Below are 24,628 nucleotides of genomic sequence, written 5' to 3'. Positions count from 1 at the left end.
CTCCTCCACCAAACTTTACAGTTGGCACAATGCAGTCGGGCAGGTAACGTTCTCCTGGCATCTGCAAAATCCTTACTAATCCATCAGACCGTCAGGCCGAGAAGTGTGACACTTCACTCCACAAAACACATTTCCACTGCTCCAGAGTCCTGAGAGTGGTGTGCAGTGATGGGGTGCTTTATTCCACTCCATCCGACGCTTGGCATTGCACTCGGCAATGTAAGACTTGCACGCAGATGCTCAGCCATGGACGCCCATTCCATGAAGCTCCTGGCGTCCAGCTTTTGTGCTGGGGTTAATGCCAGAGGAAGTTTGGAACACCATGTTGGCAACTATTACGCCGTATGAGCCCGAGTACTCAGTGACCTCGCTCTAATATTTTACATGGTGTGTTTATGGTGTCATACCAATATCTAGCTAGAAAAACTAGAAGGAGATAAAACACCACGTGAAAAATATAAAGTTTTAACATTTCGCGGGCAACCAAAATCACACTCAGGACACGATGTGCCACATAAATAAAAAATAAATTGCAATGTGCAAAACAGCAGCATCGGCCAGTGCATGGAGGGCCTGTGACCAAGCAGTGCTGCAAAAAGATTATTATTACGGTCTTGTATTAATTAACAAAAAAAGAAAACAAAAAATCGACACGTTTTTTTCACGTAACGGAGCCAACTTGTTGGCGACTACCACGTGGCTAGAGGACGAAGCGGAATGTTGGACAGTTAGCTAGGTTAAAAGCAAACCATTGTGTATTTGTCATTTAATAATAATTTAATAGTCCAGCTTTAACACTTTTCCTATGAGCGTACATTCGCTATCCTGGAGAAGCTTTTCGTCGTGTGCCGCCAATCACAAAACCAGGAGCCATCAGCCAATAGCATTTGCCAACAGAAACAGCCATGAATCCGCCCCCAAACTGTCAAAACCACCCCCATGTCAAAACACACGCGTTATATAAATGCAAAATAAATAAAATTAAATGTTAAACGTTAGACAAAAATGGATATTGGATGTGAGCAGCTATCAGTTATGACAATATTCTTATCTGTTTTCTCAAACTATGTGGGTAACAATAAAGCCAGTGAAAGCAACTAAAAGACTGAAGTCATGATTTATTTCTGCCACCCCCCACCTCCCCAGGTCCATGATGGTAAAACCCATCCATCTGGTTGTTGTCACCGAGCATCATTGCTTGAATTTTATTATGATTTGTCCCAGGTCAAATTTGACAAGGTCCATATCTTCACCAATGTAATGTGCCTGCAAAGTTTGGAAAAGATCGCCGAAATAATTTTCGAGTTAACGTGCCGACAAGATCAAGAGTCTGAGCTGGCCTTCCCTTCGAAATCACTCGCCATTGCTGCTTCAGTGTTTGGTGTAATTTGTCTCAAGATTCTATCTGGTCCACAACTTCAACCTTAACGTGTCTGCAAATGTTGAAAAAGACCCGTCGAACACATTCTGAGATATCACGCTAATTACTATCCGGTTCACCGATTCTGGTTGCTGGGTAATGACTTGATTGAGCAGTGGAATAAAGCAGGCAGGTTGGCAGTAAGAGAGAAAGAAGGAACCATACACAAGGTCCAAAATGCTTCTACTAAGCAGATCTGCTGGGCATGTTTCATGGCAAGGAGAGAAAAAGAAAACAAATGGGAAAGATCTGGATAGCTGAGAGAAAGACAGCTAGGTCCGTCACCTTTTCGACGACGAGTGGAAGTACCCTACATCTGAACTCCTTTAGTCAATAGCCCCACCCCCCACTGGCAACAGCCCCGCCCACTGGGCGTGGCTCCACCAGGGTGGTTACCTTGAGCCCCCTTCTGGATGACGGTCAGCCAGGCCGACTGATTGGCCTCTCCTATATAATTGGACACTTTGCAAACATACTCCCCACTTTCCTCCTCTGTCACATTGTAGAGCGTCAGCACCTGGGTGTCCGAGCTACTGACCCCCGAATGCTGGGGACAAGAAAGATAAAGAAGTAAACAAAAAGTGGATCAAAGATCAAATATCCAAAAGATAACTGTTCTAGAGGGACAGAACTGCAGGGGGATCGCCGGACTTCTGCTGGGATGGCAAAACCATTGTAAACAAAATCATTATAAACACATAGTATCAGGTGATACATTTAAGCAAAGCGAAAGTCACTCACGTAAAACATTTAGTAAAATACAGTTTCCAATCAAACTGTCTCTAAATTAAAAACTAAATGTCAACTATTTCAATCCTATAAACATTAGTGTTGCTACTTTTTTTTTTTTTTACAACACTCCAGTAAGGCTAGAGAAATACCACAGCCGGAAATTAAACGACTGCCAAGACATATAGACGACTGGTGGTGCAGAACGGAATCATGTCTGCTCTTTGGTGCAGAAACCATATAATGAATCCCTGTGAACCACAATAGTATTCGTCTCTTGTATGTCAACAAAGAAGGGATGCAATGAAGCAATGAAGACGTGGAGCAGGACGAGGGATTCTGTCCTCACCTTCAACACGCGTACGTAGGGCTGGCCGTTAGGTCCCGCTCGGCTGCCGTTCACCTTGATGTGCTTCAGCCATTGGATGTGTGGCTGGGCGTCGCTGAAAACCTTGCACTCAAATTCCACGTCGCTGCCCACCACAACAGTTCGGTTGGCTGGAAGTCCGGCCTGCAAGATGGGTCTATGTGGCAAGCGCTCTACAGGAAATGGATGAAATCATGCTCATACCATCTAAACACTGCACTGTTTGTTTGGTTGTTAGGAATCAAACACTGCTATGCACAGCACAGATTTTGATACGCAGCGCTAGTAAGGACAGTATCCTTCAATGTCCACTGCTCCAGTTTCTAAGTGTGGCCACGGTGATGTAACCTTGCCCTGCAGGCAACTTACCCACGACATCCAGTTGGTAGGTATAGTTGATGCTGCCGTACTTATTTTCCACCACACAGGTGTAGTTCCCTTTGTCTGAGGGCACGACAGATTCCATAATTATGGTCCACATATGGTCACGAACCTGGTAGGTGTGCAAACATAATGATAGAAGGATGTTTAAAGATTTGGTTCTCATGGAACAAGAGTATATTATTAATTTAAATATTTACGAAGACTTTACCTAAGGGTGCTCCTCATAAGTCTACATGACATCAAAATAACCCCTTCGTGACAGGCGACATGATTAGAAACGAACATTTATAAAGGTTCCTTCCAAGGTTCACACGTCTTGTGTCAAGTTGACGTATCACCTATATCAGCTGTCACAGGTTTTTGATGGTAAAACTTGCCTGCAATTATTGGTGGAATAATGTTTCACTGGTTCTGCATGCACAGAACCAGAGATAAGATACACACTACCACGTATTCAGGAAGAACGTCTAAGCTCTGCATGCACAGAACCAGAGATAGGATACACACTACAACAGGTACAGGAAGAACATGTAAGCTCTGCCCGTGCAAAACCAAAAACAAGATACAAATCACCAGCCTCTGGAGATGTGAGGCTACACTGCTGTTCGTTCTGGCCAGACGTAATCCTCCTTTAAAAAGCATTCACCTTCTGTTTCACAGCTGGCTTTACATGACAAATTGTCACTTTATCTCACTCTGACACTAAAGTCTAGAGTCAGCCTTATAACCTCTTCTGTCACTTGAATGAAAAGGGTCATGAGTGTATGTAAACACGAACCTATGACAGTCTACACAAGTGATAAGTCAACTTGACACAGGAGTTGCCAATGTCAGCATTTATGACAGGTACAAAAGTTGGAATAAACCTTTATAAAAGCTTTTGTCAAGATGTCCGCTGTCATAAAGGCTTTATGTTGGTGTCATGTAGTCATGAATTGGTCCCATAATTACGGTTACCAAGTATTCATCCATACACATAGTACTAGAAGTATCATTTTTCATCGTTTCAATCACTCTACATTTCACATTATATTAAACCTATTATTTCCAGAACAAAACAATGCCAAGTTGAAATGGCAGAAGCTACTGATGGCTGGAGTCCATTAGCAATGACCCCAATGGGAAGGTCTTTCTCCGTATTCCCAGCCGCTCCAAAGACGTCCAGCCATCACCACTGCAGGCTACCCCCTAGCCAAGAACGTCACCACAGGAAATATCAAGCTTTTAAGTTAAATGAGAGACACACAATGATGCAATGTACTGCCAAGGTCAAGAATATCTTAACTAAGAATAGGTGCATCCTACAATTTTCCAAATGACAGAGTCTGATATACAGGGCGGGGGTTTACGGCCCTCACTGGTAAAAGGGCTGCATCACATTGTTTCATGCAGTCATTTAGACATTTTTAAATGGAGCAGACAAAACAAACGGGGAGCCCTGGCAGCAATATGGTCATGCCAGCAGTCATAAAACAGGGCGGTGACATGCTGTGTCAGAGACCCTGCGGCAGGCTGCTCCTTCAGCATCCCAAAGCAGCACTGGGCTCTGTGAATATTCCAAAGCTTCCCCACCATGCAGAGGCTGACCACATTACAACAAGGACCAGAGATACATAAAAAGCAAAAAGCAATGCGCCTCTTAAAGGCCCAGTGTGACCCACACAGCTCAGTCTCCAAACCCTAGTTTCTGTAAACCCCCAAGTCAGAATAACTATATTTTAGGTAAAGTTGAAACTGAAAAAAAAAGCTATCCTAAAATTGTACAGTTATTGTAACTAGTAATACAGTTTTGAGTTTTGTAAACTGAACATTTTTAATGGAGTGCAACTTACTACTGGATTAAGTTATCTAGTATTAAAATTCAATCTCACGTAAAAATCTCGAGTTTTGGCTTCAAAGGGTCTGATGTTATAACTGTATGTATGTTAGTGCAAATGCACAGATGCGGCAGGGAAAAAAGGCGCAATTAAACAATGATAAACAATAAATGTTTATCAATGATAAAATAAAAAGTTATTAAATCACCATGGTCTTGTTAGCTTCATGATATATACAAGTTGAATGTGTCGGGCTGAACTTATTTTATAGGTGTTTAACCAATGACTGTGCCTAACAAAATTTTCATATCATTCCAGTGGCAGGAGAAGGACAAACTGAAGAAGTACGGATTAAACTATTATAACGCTGTCAGGTAAGTTACACTAAAATTCACAGAAACATCCATCCATCCATTTTCCAAACCGCTTATCCTATTGGGTCGCGGGGGGTCCGGAGCCTATCCCGGAAGCAATGGGCACGAGGCAGGGAACAACCCAGGACGGGGGGCCAGCCCATCGCAGGGCACACTCATACACCATTCACGCACACATTCACACCTATGGGCAATTTAGCAAGTCCAATCAGCCTCAGCATGTTTTTGGACTGTGGGGGGAAACCGGAGTACCCGGAGGAAACCCCACGACGACATGGGGAGAACATGCAAACTCCGCACACGTGTAACCCAGACGGAGACTCGAACCCGGGTCCCAGAGGTGTGAGGCAACAGTGCTAACCACTGCACCACCATGCCGCCCCTCACAGAAACATTTTAGTGTAAAATTTTCTTTATGCCTATCAATGAGTTTAGAACAAATAGGCACTGTGCACCTTCTGAAAAGTACTTCTTAAAGCTTTTATTAGGTCCTGTTAACTATGGTACTCTGTCATGACCATGTGATCTGGAGTGAATGCTGTATTTTTGAATATTCAACTTAATTTCAAAATGTTGCAAAGCCTGGAGGCAATCCAGCTAATGTTAACTGGGATTTATTAAATTTCCACTTATTTGTGTGTGTCAAAGACTACATATTTGCCTGAATTCTGAAGAATTAAATTTCCCTTCTCATTAATTGTAAACATCTGCAATTGTCACTGGTTACACTAAGTGTAAGTTAAGCATCGAAAATTCTCGTGCATGGATTCATACAGAAACTGTCCTTGACTTACGGCTGGGTTCTGTTCTGACAGACGGGTCAGACATCAAAATAGTAGTATGGAGGAACAGGATAATCGGACTTTTAGATCTGAGAATGCGGCTGGGAGATGCGTTTGAGGCTGGGATGGTCGTACTGCCATTCAGTACAGTACATTCCCGCAGCAGTTATCATACTGTGCACAGCACATACTACGTACCTTAACACTGCCACATATGGCCACACAAAATTCATTTTTACATACAATTACTTAATTTTTAAAAAACTTCAACTGTATGTGGCACGGCATAATGCCATTCTTGCTAGTAACTATGGAAACAGAAGGATTAAAAGGGAATGAGTTTTCATGGACTACCAAGATTATTTTTACCATTTGTTTATTGTTTGCACTTTCTAATGTCTTTGCACTTTGTTTGTTTTACATTAAACATACGTCTCAACTCTATGTACTTTACAGCTGTTTGCACAACAGTTTACTCTTGAGAACAGTAAGGTTTATCTCATTTGGCCCATGATAATAACTGGCTTATGAGCCAATTTAGAGCTCCATTCTTCTATAATTATGTGCTGATGAGGCCCAGCGTTAGAGAGACCAACCATTCAGACTACACCTGTACACATACTGGTTTCCCTTCTGGCAACAAGCATCTATCAGAGGGAACTGGCATACAGATCTGAGGTATCTTATCTGACCTCCAGCTTCTTCATGCCTTCCGTGTTGGACACATAACAAAACTGGCCAGGAGCTACATCCTATCTCCCTACCTTGTGGGTGAACAGCCAAAAGTACAAACGAAATCCACCGTGATGTCTGTTTTTTTTTTTTAATACTGCAATTTGCTACACTTACAATGCGGTAAGAACACACCACATTAAACTGGAGTGTATTTATTAAATGCCTACAGGCAGTAAAATGAATGCTAATGAAGCTGCATTAATCAATCAAAAGCTGTTATATTCTAGTATTGTGCAAGTCAACGGTGATTTCATCATGACATTGACAAATAGCAGGTTGCTGGTCTGAGTCAGCTCATGATCTGTTGATTTTGAGTCTCTTGTATCGCATCAATATCTCCCTACTGTACTGACAATTCCGGATGGCCGGGCATCATCGATTGTATAAATGCAGAAGTTTGAGGGTGGATTTGGGTTTTCCAGACAGTCACACTGGCCCCCTGCGCAAGTTGTTTCTTTCCCTTCAGATCCAACCGCTTCTTTTCGACTTCAGGTTTAGTGCGTTTTATAGAGCTGAGAGAATGTACTGCAGCAGTGATTGGAGATTGGGATCCAGAAAGACCAAAAAATGGCCTAACTTGTCGGCCACAATTTTAATTTTTTAGTTTTACGTTTTTGTTTGTATACATTTTTTCACAATGAAGTTTACACCACTAGACAAATGAGGCCCCTGGGCTTCTAACCTTTCCCTGACCACTGAGCAGAACATACAGTAAGAGCAGCACAGAAACCACAGTATGACATGCTTCAGGTACTGCAACCAAGAACTTCTTGGTCTTAGAAGTCTTTTGATTAAATAGCATTTTAGACCAAACATAACTTTACAACTCTGCTGCTCCACATTCAGCCCAAACACAAAATACATGGTAACATAGGGTCTGTTTAGGCAACTTATTAATCTCCCAAAAAAGTCTACATGTTCTGTCCTGCGTGACTGCATGTCAATGGAGGTCTACAGTTTGCAGATTAAGTAATTTATGTTTGCCAAAAAGCAAAGTGTTATTGACATGTAATTATTAACAAGTGAAGTGACAATTTGTTAATCCTGTTTCTGGAAACACCCCAGAGCTAGCAGGTGAGCTCATTTGAGAGCTATGAGACTGGGAGGCCATGAAAACATTATCCACCCTTTTATGTATGTATGTGTGTGTGCGTGTGTGTGTGTGTGGGTATACCTTACCTTATGGGGGCACAATGTCCCCACAACGTGAAGAATACCCATTTTATTTCCCTAAAACTCAATTTAATAAAAATCTGTGACTGCAATGAAAAAACTAAAAAGGCAAAAACTCTTGTATTTTGTTTGCTTACTTATGGTTAGGGCTGGGTGGGGGTTAAGGTTGTCGTAGTTAGCGTTAGTATTTTTTCCCATAGAAATGAATGAGCGGTCCCCTTAAAGATATGTTTACCTGACATATATATGTGTGTGTGTGTGTGTATGAGAGACCGAGAGAGAGAGAGAGAGAGAGAGAGAGAGAGAGAGAGAGAGAGAGAGAGAGAGAGAGAGAGAGAGAGAGAGAGAGAGAGAGAGAGAGAGAGAGAGAGAGTGTGAGACCAAAAGATGAACCTTTATGACACAAACGTTAAGGGCAATGAAGAAGGCAATAACTGATTCAGTGACAGGGTCAGGGACACCTACCTTGAAACCGCCAATGCGCTGATCCCTCTTAAACTCCTTGCCGTTCTTGAACCACTTGAGCATGGGGTTGGGGTTGCCGCTTGCCTGACATCGGAACCTGACAGTCTTGCTGGCAGGCACGACCTGCAGTTTCTTTTCCATCCTCTCTGGCTGGGCCCACTGTGGGGCCATAGCTAAAAAGACACAGCTTTGAGTTTCCAAGGCGTCCCGGTCATGTTCTAGCGTGGAAGTGGTACAAACTGCAATTCTGCACTCATGGACAAAAAGACAATGAATCTACTTTTTATTTGACTTGTCATGGTTTAAAGTTATGTAGATTTTTTAATGGCAGAGTATGATACTGATTAAGTCAATGCAGTAACTAAATAAGAAATGAGGCAAGAGGGAGCACAGAGACTAAAACATGCACAGACAGAGGGGCAGATTGTTTTGGGTGGCAGAGCAGAAATTCTTACGTGGAAGCTTCTGAGTACTGAGAAGCTTGTTCTCTTCTGAGGAGGATTCATCATCATCCTCATCTTCAGAGGAGGCCAGGTTGTCCACTGGAAAGGAGTCAGGAAATCCACTGAACAAGATGCATTTGCTTGGACAAAATACCCAAATAAAGATACATCTCAGAATATGTACTTCCTACTAATTGCAAGTCATGGTATTTAAAAGTTCAAACTTTGCAATTTATTTGCTGAGTCAGCAGATATTTTTCTAGCTACTCAAGATAAAAGTAATCGTCCATTAAGAGATAGCATGAGACTACAGTGCCCTCTGCTGTAAGGGACACAAGACAGGAATAAAGAACCCCATACTTATTGAGAAGAGACTTCTCGGTCCTGAAGATTGACCACTTCAGGAGTCCCCACAGTTGAGAACTACACAGCAACACATCTAACCCGAGTATTAGATATAGAACAAGGGCTGATCCTATGCTCAGACACAGGGTGTGATGAGGTTTTAGCCTCCACCCAATAGGTTTTGTCCATATCGAAGCCACTGGAGCAACCATGCCAGGTAATATCGAGTTGCAGCTTGAAGGGAGTTGCTGGCAAACAGGCACACGTATACCCAATAACCAGACTTTCCACTCTGAAATCAGCTTCTAAACTTCACTTAGACAACAAAGACCCTTGTTCAGTTGTATAAACAGGTGTTTTTTTTTTTAACCACTTCAAGAAAAATGACTTATGGAAAAAGTGGCCAGGTCAATAACCACGGTCATTAAGCAGGAGGGTTAGAATAAACCAACCACCAACCTCACATCCATTGACCTGGAATAAATCAGATGGACACCTACAGACGTACCTGAGACGTTGACAGCAAACAGGGCACTGCCATTTCCCCAAGGCCCTATGGCAAGGCAGCCATACATCCCAGAGTCAGCTGGCTCCACCCCCTCGATCTCCAGCCGACCATTCCGCAAGCGAGTGTGATCCCCATCATGAATGGCCACCTGGTCCTTTGTCCAGCCAATTGCCGGCGTCGTCACAGCCACTGCCCCCTCCCCCTCCTCCTCCTCCACAGCAGGGCAGCGCAGTACTAAATGATCCCCAGGGTACAAAGTGTACTGCTCCGCATCGGGGGACAGCTCGTGGGGGGCTGAAGGTGCACGACAAATACACAAGTATGCATCTAGGGCCAAAATGAGGACTCTCTGTTTTACATAGAGAGGACCACACAAAACAGACAAAGAAGCTCCACCAACACAGACAACAACCACCACCAGAAAAGCAGAATTATAAGGGGACATCAAAGACTACCACTGAACCAGCAAGAACAACAAGGAACACCAGAGACCACCACTAGACAAGCAAGAACACAAGGGAACACCAAAGACCACAACTAGACCAGCAGGAACACAAAGGAACACCCAAGACCTAGACAAGCAGGAACAAAAAGCCAACTGCAAAGATTATGACATATGCCCCAAAAAACATGACATAAATTATGGAAAAAAGATTTGCAGATTGTCCTACCGATATCACCCAGGGACAAAATTTTGAAGAGAAAAAAAAAAAACTAGATCCAACCAAGAAGAAATCAAACGCAGAAGCTCACATATGCAGCTACCTGCAAGCGAGTGTGATATTGCAACACCAACATCTGCATCCAGCTTTATGGGCAAAACTGTTACCATCTACATTGGACCCAAGGGTAAGGGTCACTATATTGACAGAAGACACTGACTCAGATGTTGAAAGGATTAACAGGAAAAGGTAGCAGTGACATCGATGAGGTCACCATAAGATGAGGTCTTATTGAAACAGTTTCAATTACATCCCAAACTATTGTTCTGAGTACAAAAAAGCAGACTACTGTGGCCTCTGTCTGAACTGTCTCCTTCTGGGTTAAATAAAACCTCCCAAATGAATGAGTAAAGGGTTAATGTATGACGCGCCAAATTAGGAAATGCAAAATTTCATTATTTTTGAAGGGAAGGAATAGCAACTGCTTGGTCAAAACACCTGAGCTCATCCTTTTCCAAGCCAGTAGTCAGGAAGATAACGGAATTACTTTATATCTGCGTCCATTACATGACTATCGTCCGTCTGGATTACAGGAGGGGGGCAAAAACCTTTTGCCCACCACTTCACAACCCATATATTTTCTGAGACAAAAGAGTGGAGCATTTATTAAAAGCAACGACTAAGCAAATATCCTGAGCAGTAAAAAAAAAAGGGGATCTTTCCCCTTATGTCTGCACAACCTGTTTTTTCCAGGCAGAGCAGAAAAGCAGCAAAGTGGTGTAAACCACATCCCTCAATACAGCCCCAAACACAGCAAAGACTCATAGCGGAAAAAAGCCGTCAACTACATAAGCACTGCAGAGATCATGTAATACAGCATTAACTAATACAGCATCTTAGCCAGGTTGCCAGAGCCGGGCAAATAAAACTACTGCCCGAGTCTGCTGTGTGGGAACAGCAATGCACCAGTGTTGTGAAAGTGTGTATATCGGGGTGGTGGGTATTCAGGCAGAATTATTATACCCCCGCGCCCAACGGACAATAAAAACTGAGCTGATTAAGCTGAGCAACAAAACCTTTTTCTAATAATAAATATGTTTGATATACTGCTGGTTTTCATCAACTACAGCAAGACTGAGAGCTTAACACAAGGCTGTTAGTTGCAAGCTTTCGGTTTTATAATCTGAGCGTATTCCAGAACGCAGGTTTGGATTTAAACCTTAATTCCAACTTTAACAAGTCTAAAAGAACGTAATTATAATTATTCCAATTCCGGAGATGTAGATTACAATTTGAGTTTAATCAAGTCTGACTATGTTAATGCAAGCTGAAGCCTGGTCTTGCAGGAAAATAAGCCTAAATCACTGATTCTCCATGGAAACAGACACGAATTCCAAGAATTCGACAAGGTGTGTTTTCTAGATATTCTAGGTGTAAAAAGAAGTCCCCACAAGGTCAACATAACAGGTATATATCACATTGTGGAGGCACTTGGTCGCCCCCACCACATCTCTCACAACCAGGAACATTTATAGTTCCTGGCTTCCATGTATCACTTTACCACCACAGAACAGGAAATGTGACCTTTACACGACATTATTGTTAGTTATTGGGGGATCAATCGCGATTAAAACAGAACACAGCCTTTTATTTATATTTTATTTATACAACCTGCAACATGTTTATACTTCATTATAATTTATAATATAGCCAGTAGATCTATCTGTTTTCCACAAAATTATTAAAAAAAAAACTATAATATTATTCCACTAATCAGCACAAGAAAGTTTCACTTTCGGCACTATAGAATAAATAGGAGAATACGTCAGACAGGGCTAACGTGCGATTTGTCAACATCCCCGAGGCCAGCAAAACTGGCGGGGAATCCACTGTGTTTGTGTTGGGAGTGTTTATGGAAAGGATGGTGGACATATTTGATAAACCTTCCGAACCACAGTGGGCAAGTTGCTCCGCTGGCCTTTAACCAAGCCTGGGGAAGATACTGAGGTCTTTCATTATGTGCTTTCGCTAAGTTCAGAAGAGGGCAGGAGCGCTACAGTGGGCCACACAGCACTAATTAAAATATAACGGGCTTATGCTTAGAGCACACCCTGATGCGAGAGCAGAGCTGATGAGGAAATGGCAGCCTTCAAAGAAATTAAACAAGAGCTCTGTGGAAAAGCAACGTATTCGCAACTTCTGTACGCTACCCGCCTCTGAGGGAAAACTGTGGAAGAAACACGTTTAAGAGGCCTGATGGAGTCAAATCCAGCCCACCCAGTAAATTGGGTATCAATTTCGTTTTGGCTCAAGAAGTGAGGTGACCTGTTTATCACGTGAGTAGACAAAAAAAAGAATGTGGTCATATATTATTTGGCTGTACTTAAATACAATACAGGGGTCACCAGCCTTTTTGAAACTGAGAGCTACTTCACAAGTACCGAGCCATACGAAGGGCTACCAGTTTGATACATCCATCCATCCATTTTCCAAACTGCTTATCCTACTGGGTCATGGGGGGTCCGGAGCCTATCCCGGAAGCAATGGGCACGAGGCAGGGAACAACCCAGGACGGGGGGCCAGCCCATCGCAGGGCACACTCACACACCATTCACTCCCACATGCATTCCTACGGGCAATTTAGCAAGTCCAATTAGCCTCAGCATGTTTTTGGACTGTGGGGGGAAACCGGAGTACCCGGAGGAAACCCCACGACGACATGGGGAGAACATGCAAACTCCACACACATGTGACCCAGGCGGAGATTCAAACCCAGGTCCCAGAGGTGTGAGGCAACAGTGCTAACCACTGCACCACCATGCCGCCCCCAGTTTGATACACTCTTCTTAAATAACAAATTTGCTTAGTTTACCTTACTCATCTGCGTGAAGACATTGGTCATGTTTATGATTTTTAGAAACTTTGTGTATAATAAACATGTTTTAAAATGCTTTTTTTAGATATTTTCAAATGTATATAAATGCAAATGTGATTAAAGGAGAATATAAACAGGATGAAATTAAATTTTAGACGCTTCTCTGGTGAGTTGTGCTATTTTTAGAAAAGGTCTGCGAGCGACTCATGTGGTCCTTGGGGGCATCCTGGTGCCCGTGGGCACCATGTTGGTGACTCTGGCACGTGGTCCAGTCCTATCCTCTGGAAGTGTCCATCTATTTACTGCAGCCAGGTGATACCAGAGCATCCCCCTGGCCTGATCCTGCTGCTTGGATCACCCTCAGCAATGAGGCCATAGTCCCGTAATGGACACCCCATCACAAAGCAGGAAATGTGCATCATTCAGGACCCAAGAGCGGTACCCAAGGATTCTCCAAAGAAAAACAGAACCAAAGGAGTCCAGTCTTCATCTAAAGTCTTGGACCTTCATCCTCTTACAAAGAGCCCAGGTCAGAGCATTAATTCCACAACATCACAGCACTGTCCACACAGTTGAGATCAGTAAATCTTTCCTCACCAACAGATGCCCAACAGCCACTGAACCCCCGGACTCAGCCCGACACCCAGTCCATGCAAGCATTGAACAGAGTAGAAGCAAAAACACACTCCTGAAAAACCCCAGAATCCGTTGGGAGAAAAGCAGAGGTTCTGCCTCCTCTCTGTACAGCACTCACAGTACCAGTGTACAGGTCGGACCATGACGTCCAGCAATTTCAGAGGGATTCTTCGAAGTCTCAGGATGTTCCACAGGGAAGCTCAGTCAACCGAGTCAAGCGCTTTACCAAAATCGACAAAGGTTGCAAAGAAACCCTGCCAGTATTCACGTTTACACTCAATGAGGACCCTCAATGCCAAGATGCAGCCAATAGCAGACTTCCTTGGCATAAAACCAGACCGCTCCGGTTGCTGATAGGCATCACGGATCCTACTGAGGATGTCCCTAGCAAGGACTTTACCTGGCAATGAGAGCAGGGTTATCTCCCGGCAGTTGCCGCAATCCAGGCAATTACCATTCCCTTTCCAGGCAGGGACAAGAAATCCCATTTTCCAGTCAGCTGGGTTGATGCCAGTCTCCCAAATGGAAGAAAAGATTGCCTGCAAAGCCCGGATGGTCTTACCATCAGCCCGGAGAAGTTCACCCCAGATACCACAGATCACTGTGACGTTCCTTAACCCCCAGCTGGTTCACCACCTGTGCAATATCAATGATACCGGGTGGGTTACAGCTAATCAGGATCAGCCTGCAAGAACCATGAACCCAGAGATGTCCAACATTCTAGCCGGATGATCAGCTTTGATCATTTGCTCAAAGAAGCTGGTCCAGCAGGTCACAACTTCATAAGAATCATTACATCACCTGCCCTAACTGCGACTCCCCGAAGAATGGATTCAGATGTGCTTCGACTCCTCTGTAAGCAGGACGTGGGTCACTAGACCACAGATGATGTGTCGCTTGCTCACAAATTCCTCTAACAAATGCCTCCTTATCTGCCCTCACAGTCGTCCTTCAGGGTTCCCAGTACAGACCAGAGTTGCCATTAAGTTCTGCACTGCAACTCCTCTCAATAATATCCAGGGTGCCCTGCCAGATGAAACACCTCCTACTAGAATCACCAGCAACACCAACACAACCTTCAGGGTTTTATTGCAGAAGGTCTCCCACATCGCATCAGCATCAGCACGCATCCAAAGTTCTTCGCACGATCTATGTGCAGACTCATTAGAAACACACTGATCTTGGTGTCTGGCCAGGTCCAGCCTCATTATGGTAGTAGGTTAGTGGACAACTGGACCCAAGATGAATCTTCAGAGTAGCAACTATAAGTCTGTGGGCAGAATTCACAAACTGGGCACTTCTGTAGACCACGCAGTTCTGTAGGCGCCGCCAGCATCTGCCCATGAGGATCTGATGGATCTCCTTCACTGCACCACCAGTACTGGAGTCCCAAGTACAACGATGCAGCTCAGGGAGCTGGACCCAAGATCTAGCAACCCATACATCCAGACCTTTTACAAAGGGAACTCTGGTTCACCATGTTCGCCAGACCCATGGGACTGACATAAACCAATAACAGAATAATACATCAAATTCACTATCCCAATCTACATTGTGGGAAAGGCTTCATTTTAATCTCAGGAGGTTAATTATATCGTATATGACATTTCAATAAATTTTTAAAACAAAAATCTCTCACACCAGAGCAACACAAAGAGAGGTTAAATCCCCAATCACAGTATAATCTGATATCAGCGAACAAAACAGAACAATATTTGCTACGAGCCGAGGGATGTGTTTACGAGCACAGACAGAAGTCTGGGCAACTTTTAGCACATCATCTCAAATCCAAAACTGCATCTCAGCTCATGCCACATATCTGTGACCTATCAGCAGAACTTTCAACTGATCCAATTAAAATTAATAAAACCTTCAGAGAATACTATTCCTTAATATTCCAGAATATCTTCATTTAACAGAAGGCTGATATTTTTCATGACCAGTCCTTGTTAAAAATGAGTGAGCAGCGGGAAAATTATTCATTAGTTACAAATGATAGTTACTCTAACTCATGGGCGTCGCCACCATTAAATCTGAGGGGGACGTGTCCCCCCACATTTCATAATTATTCGTTTGGACCCCCCCCCACATTTAACATAAAATATTAGTTTTATGCCAGTGTGTGTCCCCCACATTCAAAATGCTTCAGACGTTCCTGCCCTAACTGCATGGTTTTGGACCACTGCAGCAAACCAGGACCCAGGTGAAGAGCCATTTGTAACTGGGGGAACATGCACAGTCCACAGAGTACAGGTGGGATGGAATGAGCGAAAAGTAAGACGACTGAGAGTGTTATCGCCTATTGCTTATAAACATAAGTATATGGTGAGTGCAAATAGGGACACAGGAAAACTAAAACAGCCAATATCAAGTATAGGAACATAAGGTTTAACTTTTGTGTTTGGTGTTTTAAAACTTCTACATTTTTGATTCTTAGGCAATACCACGTGTATATATATGTCAAGACAACTGAAATTAATTCAGAATGGCAGAGCGCCTTATTTTCCTTTGTGGGCTGCGGAAGAATGTACAGCAGGGTATTTGAAAGATTTCAAAGCCTAGATTACACAAAACCTCACATCCAGATGTCAAACACAGCTTTTCTCCATCAAAAAAAAAACCCAAACATTTAAACGAAACTCTGAACTTTTCTGTCACACCGACAAGCTGCGGGCGCATTCACAACCTCGCTGACGAGGACGGGTGGGACCATAGCTGCTGCTTGCAGCTGGAGTTTCTTCCCATTGGTGGGGGTGACCAGTTTCCTCACAGGAATCCGATAGTAGCCCGGTAGCAGCCCTCGAGGGCTGGCCCTCTCTTTTCTCCTCGCCCTTCGAGAGCAGATAACTCATAGCTTCTCTGACAGTTAAACTCATCCCTTGCTGACACAATAAACCTTTTCCGTGACAATGGAGAGGCAGAAGGGGCACATATAGCCCTAGGGCCTGGTCCTCTCGTCACCCCACACCTCACCCACTGATTTTAACACCAACTCCAGAGCTTTTTTTTGCTTCAATGGGCCTATAGGAATTCTGGGTCAGGCAGGACCACAAGACCAATAGCTGCAACTTTGCAGAACAGAGGACACCCATGGTGGTTGTCATCAGGCTAGGAAATACCCTCCAAGTACATTTTTCAGGATTCGGTTTCAGGGACATTCCTCTGCACTCCTTGAGAGAGTGTACTTCCATTACCCCCAAGGACAAAGTATCTTTAGCAAATATGCAATGTCAAAAATGCCATTGATAATTGTATCAGCATATACTGTAAATGGTGCGGCATTTTATATCACTTAATAACACCCTATTGTTTTAAAAACAGGACACTACGCACCCCCTGAAGTGTAAAAGGCTTTTAGTAAATATAACAATGTCCCACAGCCCAGACTGACCAAACGCACAGGATTGTTTAGGCTTCTCGTTATATGAAGGATGAATATAACGATGAATATAATGCTACCTCTGCTAAGATCACTAAACGCCAACTCACCAATCACCTAGTCCAGCGATCACAGTACACAGAGATGAATGTGTCCCACAAAGAAAAGAAGCTGAAAACCAGGGCCAGTGTTTTTATGTTCAGCGGGGGGGGGGGGGGAGAGGGGGTGCTGTACGGTGGTGTCTGTCAAAATTTATAGACACTATTTTAAAAGAGGTTTCTACGTACATGCTTAATTTGTATTAGAGCTACTTGAAATTTATGTTATTACAACCATGGTGTTTCTTATCGTATCATGAAAAGAACAAATTAAAGCAGTATATCTTAATTGCGTACTACTGCTATTTAATGGTGGGAATACCACAGACATGATTTTTACGTTTATCTTTATTTTAGTTTTAAAAAATAATCCACCCCCCAAAATTTTTTACCTAAAATTTAGTCAAATCTCATAACAGCCTGGACAGAAAACGATAAAGCAGAAACCCATCAAAAAGTAGATTTTCTTTTCATCCCTGAAACAGGAGGCAGGTTAAGTCATCAAGAGAATCAAGGACATGGAGAGTTGATGCCAGTGTAAATTTTGCTGATGAAAACTATGACAAAAATTATGCAGCCAGGAAGATTTTTAATGGATGAAAAGGAGAGATGAATTTGAAGCTGATCTATTCGTAAGTAGTATCTTCAGTTAGCATTGATTGTAATTGTAGAAGATTGGATCATGTTGATTTAACCGTCTTCAAGCATATAAAACATGCATCACCATGGGGACTCCCTCCTAGCTCAGCAAAATTTATCAGCAAGACTTAAAATTACCAGAATAATGTTGCTTTTGAAAACTCCACCAAAATATCATATGATGCTATGCAATCTCTGGACAGTATGATAGTATGAATAATTAGATACCCCCCAAGCCCGGTCCGGCATTATGCAGCAAAAAAAAAAAAATTACCGATATAAATAATTTAATAAATTTCACATTTGATGTGAATGAAAATGAAACGAAATGCATCAATAGTGAGGAAAGACGCAACGAAGCTGAACTACCATGAAAAGAACAGAAACAAATTGTTGCCTTTTCTTTAAATGTGATTGAGAAGCTCACGGTCGTCAATTGAACCACATGTAGAAATAATCACAACCCAGTTGTTTTTCACTTATGTTCTGAGACAGGAAATTTCAGTTTTTTTTTTAATTCAAGTTCTATGTGCATGGAGTATTTTCTTACGAATGAAGATGTGTCACATGCCAGTATTCTGTATTACGTTAAATTTCGGGTTAAATTTATTTAATGATAAATAAAATGATAATTAAAGTTCATACAAAGCCATTTTGAATTAGCGCAATGTTTCATATTACAACCTTTACAACAGTTAAATCAGTGTCCTTTAACCCTACAATTTCAAACCTAATGTCATGCCATAACAACAACTCCACAGGCGTTTCCTCCAGAAATCCAGACACCAATCTGTGTTTGTGTCTACACAGAAAATAAAAGCGAATTTTTCAAAGAAATGTGAAAATGATTCATTAGATTACGACTAAACCTTTTTGCTTTCATTGACTGCATGCACAGTAGATTTAGTTGACTAAATCTACTGTAAATTTAGTCTACAAAATATTGCCCTTTTCATCAACTAAAGATAGACAGTGGAATGGAATAAGCAGGGGGGGGTTACCTTGGTCGGTGATGCCTGGCCTGGCCTGGGACATGTGAGCCATCACAGCCCACAAGTACAGCAAACTCCACGCCACTGACATCCTGCAGGGGGCACTACTACTGCGGGGGGGAGTCTGACGCCCAGACAGGCAGCACATCAGCACTGAGCCATCCACTCCTCCACCTCACTTACTGGGGGGGCAGAAGAGAAAAAGAATAGATGCATCAAGCTGTCAAATTTCAGGATACGGCGGCATTCAGGTTCATCATGCATCTCATTCAGTCATGCCCCCCCCACCACCACCACCACTGGGTTTGCTGTCAAATACAAGCCATAAACTTACAGCTGCCCCCATCTGGAGCAGTGGTTCAAAACATCAATGGATTGACCAGCGAAATCACTTCTAAATGATGAAACACACAAAGAGCTCTGTCAGGAGCAATGCATGGTCACCACAGCCAGTCACGCCGGCAAGAGGGAATGTCGACTTATGGCAGCTGCCCTCCAGCCCACCAAGTAAGGAGAAAACAAGAGGGAGATCATTCAGGTCCAGAAAGTAAAAATCCAGACCAAGATTTTGTTTCAACCAACCAGTTGCGTATAAAGAGTCACAGTCACAGAGTACTCAGCTGGTTGAAACAAAATCCTGGTCTGGATTTTTACTTTCTGGACATGAATTATCCACCTTTGACAAACAAGCCGCCTTAACGATGCCCAATTATGGTATAAAAGGTTGGGCTGTACCTGTTAGGCAGCTGAGGTGCTGTTTCTGTACCCCAGCAGCTCAGCACAGACAGATCATCTTTTATCATACATGCGATGAGCTTTTGTCGTCGATATTCTTCATTTTGCTTTTATAAGAGGCAGTTCCATGGAACATTGCCTTCTTGAATGAAACATCTGACCCTTTCTCATTTTGTCCCATCACCTACCATCACTCCCACGGCTCGATTAAGCAGCAGATAGTATGTCCTGCCTGTCCAATTTCCAGAGACAGTTCTTGTAAATTTTTCTACATATTTGATTCCTGCCAACAGCAGTCTGCGCTGGGAGTCTGTGCATCAGTGCTTCACATGCTCAGAATCACAAAACGCAGCAGCCTCATTATGGCCTTAAGAATAGGGAGACTTTGCAAAAATGGGGGGGGGACTTGATCCTTACAGTCATAAAAGTGTAGCTGTGGAAAATCTGGATTTTATTTGGAGAAATGGTAAATCAGAGGGACAGAGGGAGAAGGGGTGGAAAATGAGGAAAAACCCAGGAGTAAGGGGACCTTTGGCAGGTATACACAGGATGTAGGGGGCAGCTTAGCTACAGTATGGTGTCATTACAAAAACATGCTTCAGGAGCACTGCGTAGTGCAATCAAAATCATTCAAACACCACATGGGCTCAAACACTTGGAAGAAAACTAGAGGGGGGGCTGTCACCCCCTCTGCCCAACCACGCTTTACTCCTCCCACGCCCCTAACTTGTAGAAGTTACTGGATGAATCAACTGAAATTGTAAAAGCCAATACAAATATTTTATTTGAATGCTCCAAGTCCGACCTGTAACACGTAACTCTGACACTACACCTACACCCATTTAGTTTATTGCATATTCTATTTACATGCCAATTTGTAAAACCCGTATGTCTCCATTTTCCATAACTAACAACTATAAGAGACGCATTCATGTCATGGAATGAGCCACAAAAAAATCGCAGTTTACTTTAACATGCATTTACTTTAGCAGCATGACAAACGGGGTCTTCGTTATACTCATTCATTAGCCAATCACGTTACTTTAACGTAGTTGAGGGTGGAGTCCGGTATGGTTTGGTCTTGGCATAGTTGATTGTTGTTGCCAAGTTTGGACCCTCTTTAGGTTTTGTTTGTAACTGTTCATGCTAATTAAAGTTTACCTGCTCTTCCCAATGTAAGTCGTCTTCAAAATACTTTTTCTCAAAAATAACATTATTTTTAAATCTACATTAGAAATGTATAAATGTATAAATAAAACGTAATCAGAGGCCATTTTGGATTTATGTACTTGGACAAAAACATCAAATACCAGAGCCATGTTTGCAGGATTTAAACTCACAATCTTCTAGTTCAAAGCAAGTATATGACTGCAATATCTTATAATATAATTGACTTTGCTAAAGAGTCTTACTCAAAAAGAGAGATCATGTTAATAACAGACTGCAAAACTCTTGGTTGTTAGGAAGGAAATTGCAGTTGTATCCTACAGCAAAGTAGTTAAAATCCACCACAAGCACATATGTAATGATAGCTAAGACTTTTAACGTGAAATTTCTGGGCCCTATTTTTTCTAGGAAACTGTTGGGACTGTCTGTGTGTGGTCATCATTATCCAATATTGCAGCCATGATTAGTGGATCGTAGCCATGACAAATTTTGGAAAGGATATTTAAGGAAAGTCACTGGAGATGTCCATGAAGAACACCAGAGAGAAATGGCTCAATCAGCCAGCCCGACACCTCAAATGTCTTCGCTATGGCATTTTTTTACAGAGGTTCAAATCTCAGGAGGATTACTGATGTAGCTACCGTGTGATTAGTAATCACACTAAATAATGATGGGCTGCTACATGAACTGCTGCAATGCACCAGAACTACTGTGTAGGTACAAAGCATTCTTCACATGCCAAATAAACGAGCCGAGAGTGACTGTGGAGGGCCTCCTTTCTGCTGTCTCACCCCAAAAGGAGCTCGAGAAGCCCACACAGCACCCAGCTCTGCAGGAAACCTCAGCAAAGATTTGCAAAAGAGAAGCCTGGATAAAGAGAGGCTGCAACCACTCACCCCTGCAAAAAGGGAAGACGACCTATTCCAAAAATAACAGAGAAACAGACAAATTAAATGTTTCTCCAACATTCTGATTTTTATCTTTCTCTTTAGGAGACAGACATTGCAGTGAGAAACAGGAGGTACAAATGTTGCAGCTCGTTAGGATCCATGAGCTTGCTTTTTCCACCATAAAATGCTGTCACACATTTCATCCTAGCTGTGGTCTTCCTACCTCTGTCACCGCAAATTGGACAATCCTGATTTGTGAATTCATGCCTCACTCTGCGATTAAATTAGCTCAGAAGACCGGACAAACCAACAAGTAAATCGAAAACATGTGCCCACAGAGTTGCGGCCAATCCATTTTTTTATTCCAGCCAGGCTAGTCTTTAAGCAAAATTCTTCCATAACCTAGTTCATTTGTCCTTTTTAAACATTCTGACTTTGTAAACAAAACCTGGTTGTCGTACTAACAAAAATGTAACATACTCTTTCCAGAAGTCTGTGTTATGAGATATCTTGCTTTAAGACAGTGGCATTTTAACGCTGTGGTAACCAAAACCCGTAAAAATCTGAGATCTTCTCTGTGTTGTACACGTACAGACGCGTTGTGAGAAAAACCCAAAGTACCCCCCCCCCAAAAAAAAAAAAAAAAAAAAAAACGCCAATGTTTTGATTGCACACATTGCAAGACAGATATGCACCTTGACGCGACTTGCGTGTTGGATTTGTACATGAACTTTATGCTGCAAATTTGTTAAAGTTATATGAAATACTGTCCTTCTTTTATTGCTGTAATAGATCCTTCTGACTCGCATAATGAATCCCATTTCCGGATGCACTGAGTTCACTGACAGGTCAGTAATCTGTAGTGGTGTGGTGGAAGCACATTAAAACAGGGAGTCAGTCAGGGACTCTTAAATTTTATATTCATTTTTAACAGAGCCCCCAAACTAGGACAAAGGTACATGCAACTTTTTTTTTAGTTGCCCAAAGATATCCCTATTACTTTTTACCAGTTAGACAGGTTTGGTGAATTTTTAGTGCTCAAATGTCCATTCATAATGGTCCATATAAACCAACAAAACTTGATCATGCTTAAATAAATTTAATCAAATGTCTTATTCCGCCCAACAACGTCAGTTTTCCACCTGTTGCAAATGGTTGCGCACTTTCAAGAAACATATTCCTCTTATAGCCTTCAAAAGACCACCGTCTCAAATCAAGCATGAAAATTACTATAGAAATATAAGCCTGGGAGTGTAATTAACCATGATCACATGACATCGTGATTTACATTTATTTTCAGCAAAATATCGCTTTAGCAAAGTATAACACGTGTGTGCGTCCGTCTTTATATTATAGAACGCAACTAATGTTGTCTCATCTGACTGTTATGCCGCACCACCCATGCTGAACTGGGGGAGTAGAATAACTACAGTGGGAGACGAAAGTTTAGTGTGCGGTTTGGGGACATTTCAATGAGCCTTTTTTTTTTTTTTTTTAAATAGTACCTTAAGTTGTTTTTTTGTCCCCCAAACCAGTTGCCGAGAATTGAATCCAGAAGAAAACTTAAACCATGTGAGATGCATTGTGGTCTCATCTAAGAGGCAGTCGTTGTAATTGTAGTTTATGTCTCATCCCCACGCCTTTTAAATGAACATTTCTCGTGATTTATCGCTATACAAAGCAAGACATATCATACGGTGTCAGATGCTGTCACAATCCGTCAGGAAACTCAATCATTTAAATATTTAGTTATTTTTTTCGCACCCCTGTGTACGAATTGATTTTTTTCTGGGTAAATTTCCCTGTTATCTTGTAGGAAAAGTTAAATTAAAATACACATTCGTAACGGTAAAAAAAAATCAAAATATATATGTTTCAATACTCACCTTTCAACAATAAATGCAGAAGCTGTAGAACTTCTAAAAAATGGGGGGAAACTGTATTCTGGATGAGACTTGCTATTGCGGCGTAATACGTCCTGATTCGAAAGCAGGCGTAAGATGATCGGGATGTTTCTAGACGATCGCAATGTGTCCATCGACCGCTGTCGCAAATCGGCCGCTCATACCCACTTAAAATGGGCTTGAAATCACGACTTGCAACAAGACATCCAACACTGACGAAATGCAGCCATCGCCTCCCGATCATAAGCCAAGCAGTTTTTTTATGGAAAAGACGCTAAAGCCTATGGCAGACGGAAAAATTTACACTTTTGAATAAAACATAGGGAAAACCCGACCCTGGTGTGCATTATGTAAGCAGAGGCTTGGTCCCTTTGAAAAGTAACTTTGTTCCCAGTCCATGCTGTGATCCTGTCTGTCTTAGTGGACGAGCATGTGGGTCCAACCCAATCTAATAAACGGACACCATTAAAGTTAAACAATTCGCCGTTTGCGAAATAATGACGCCCCGGCACGATACGAGCCACCCATGAGTCTCTCCGGAGTCCGCCGAGACTTCCCGGGTCCCAAAGTTCTTCAAACTACAAACGGCTTAAGACAGAATCTCTCCCCCTGATGATGCATAGCCGTATCAACCTTCCTACACGCAACCCCGAAGTTCTTAGCATTGTGGGATATGTAGTAAATAATGGTCCGCGTAGAAAACAGGAGTAGCGGTCCGTAAGTATGGTGCATAAACGTGCACAACAGTCCATAAAATTCAAATAATTTAATGCACATAAACCTGCACTTCATAAGGTGGCTTCAAAGAAATTTTTACAAAAAAGTTTTTTTCTCTCTTTCCAAAAACTGTCAATATCTATATTGATGTTATTTTATATAACTTTTATAATATTATGTTTGTATTATATATTTTACATTTTAATAAATTGCTGCACATTATTCCATTTATGTGTTACATAAGCTACTAGTTATTTGTTTTCTCCGCTGCGAACATAATGGGCGTGTCTCTGCGCGAGACTTCACCCAGCTGGGGAAAATGCCCTTCATCCCATTTTAAAGCGCATGGAAGTGGGGAGTCACTGCAGGACGCCATGGTGGTATATTCATTT

At 42.4% G+C, this 24,628-nt stretch overlaps 1 protein-coding gene across 4 annotated transcripts in view; it reads right to left on the bottom strand.

The window, feature by feature from the left end:
- fgfr1b (fibroblast growth factor receptor 1b) overlaps positions 1 to 24,150 on the bottom strand; it is a 34,227-nt gene extending 10,077 nt beyond the window's left edge. Inside the window, exons 1-8 of one of the 4 annotated variants that reach the window (XR_007399017.1) lie at positions 23,502 to 24,150; positions 18,833 to 19,005; positions 9,543 to 9,836; positions 8,702 to 8,788; positions 8,247 to 8,419; positions 2,886 to 3,009; positions 2,499 to 2,689; positions 1,817 to 1,967 (exon numbers count right to left, since the gene is read on the bottom strand). Coding sequence is in view for 3 of the 4 variants with exons in the window: in XM_049020800.1 (XP_048876757.1) it covers positions 1,817 to 1,967; positions 2,499 to 2,689; positions 2,886 to 3,009; positions 8,247 to 8,419; positions 8,702 to 8,788; positions 9,543 to 9,836; positions 18,833 to 18,971 (1,159 nt within the window). In the remaining variant the exon portion in view is untranslated. The remainder of the gene's footprint in view (positions 1 to 1,816; positions 1,968 to 2,498; positions 2,690 to 2,885; positions 3,010 to 8,246; positions 8,420 to 8,701; positions 8,789 to 9,542; positions 9,837 to 18,832; positions 19,006 to 23,501) is intronic. The other 3 variants (XM_049020800.1, XM_049020801.1, XM_049020802.1) reach the window with 3 other exon arrangements.
- Positions 24,151 to 24,628: the final 478 nt, after the last annotated feature.

The sequence above is a fragment of the Brienomyrus brachyistius genome, chromosome 7 (assembly GCF_023856365.1).
Source record: "Brienomyrus brachyistius isolate T26 chromosome 7, BBRACH_0.4, whole genome shotgun sequence".
NCBI lineage: Eukaryota > Metazoa > Chordata > Actinopteri > Osteoglossiformes > Mormyridae > Brienomyrus > Brienomyrus brachyistius.
This window is presented reverse-complemented; position numbering and strand designations above follow the sequence as displayed.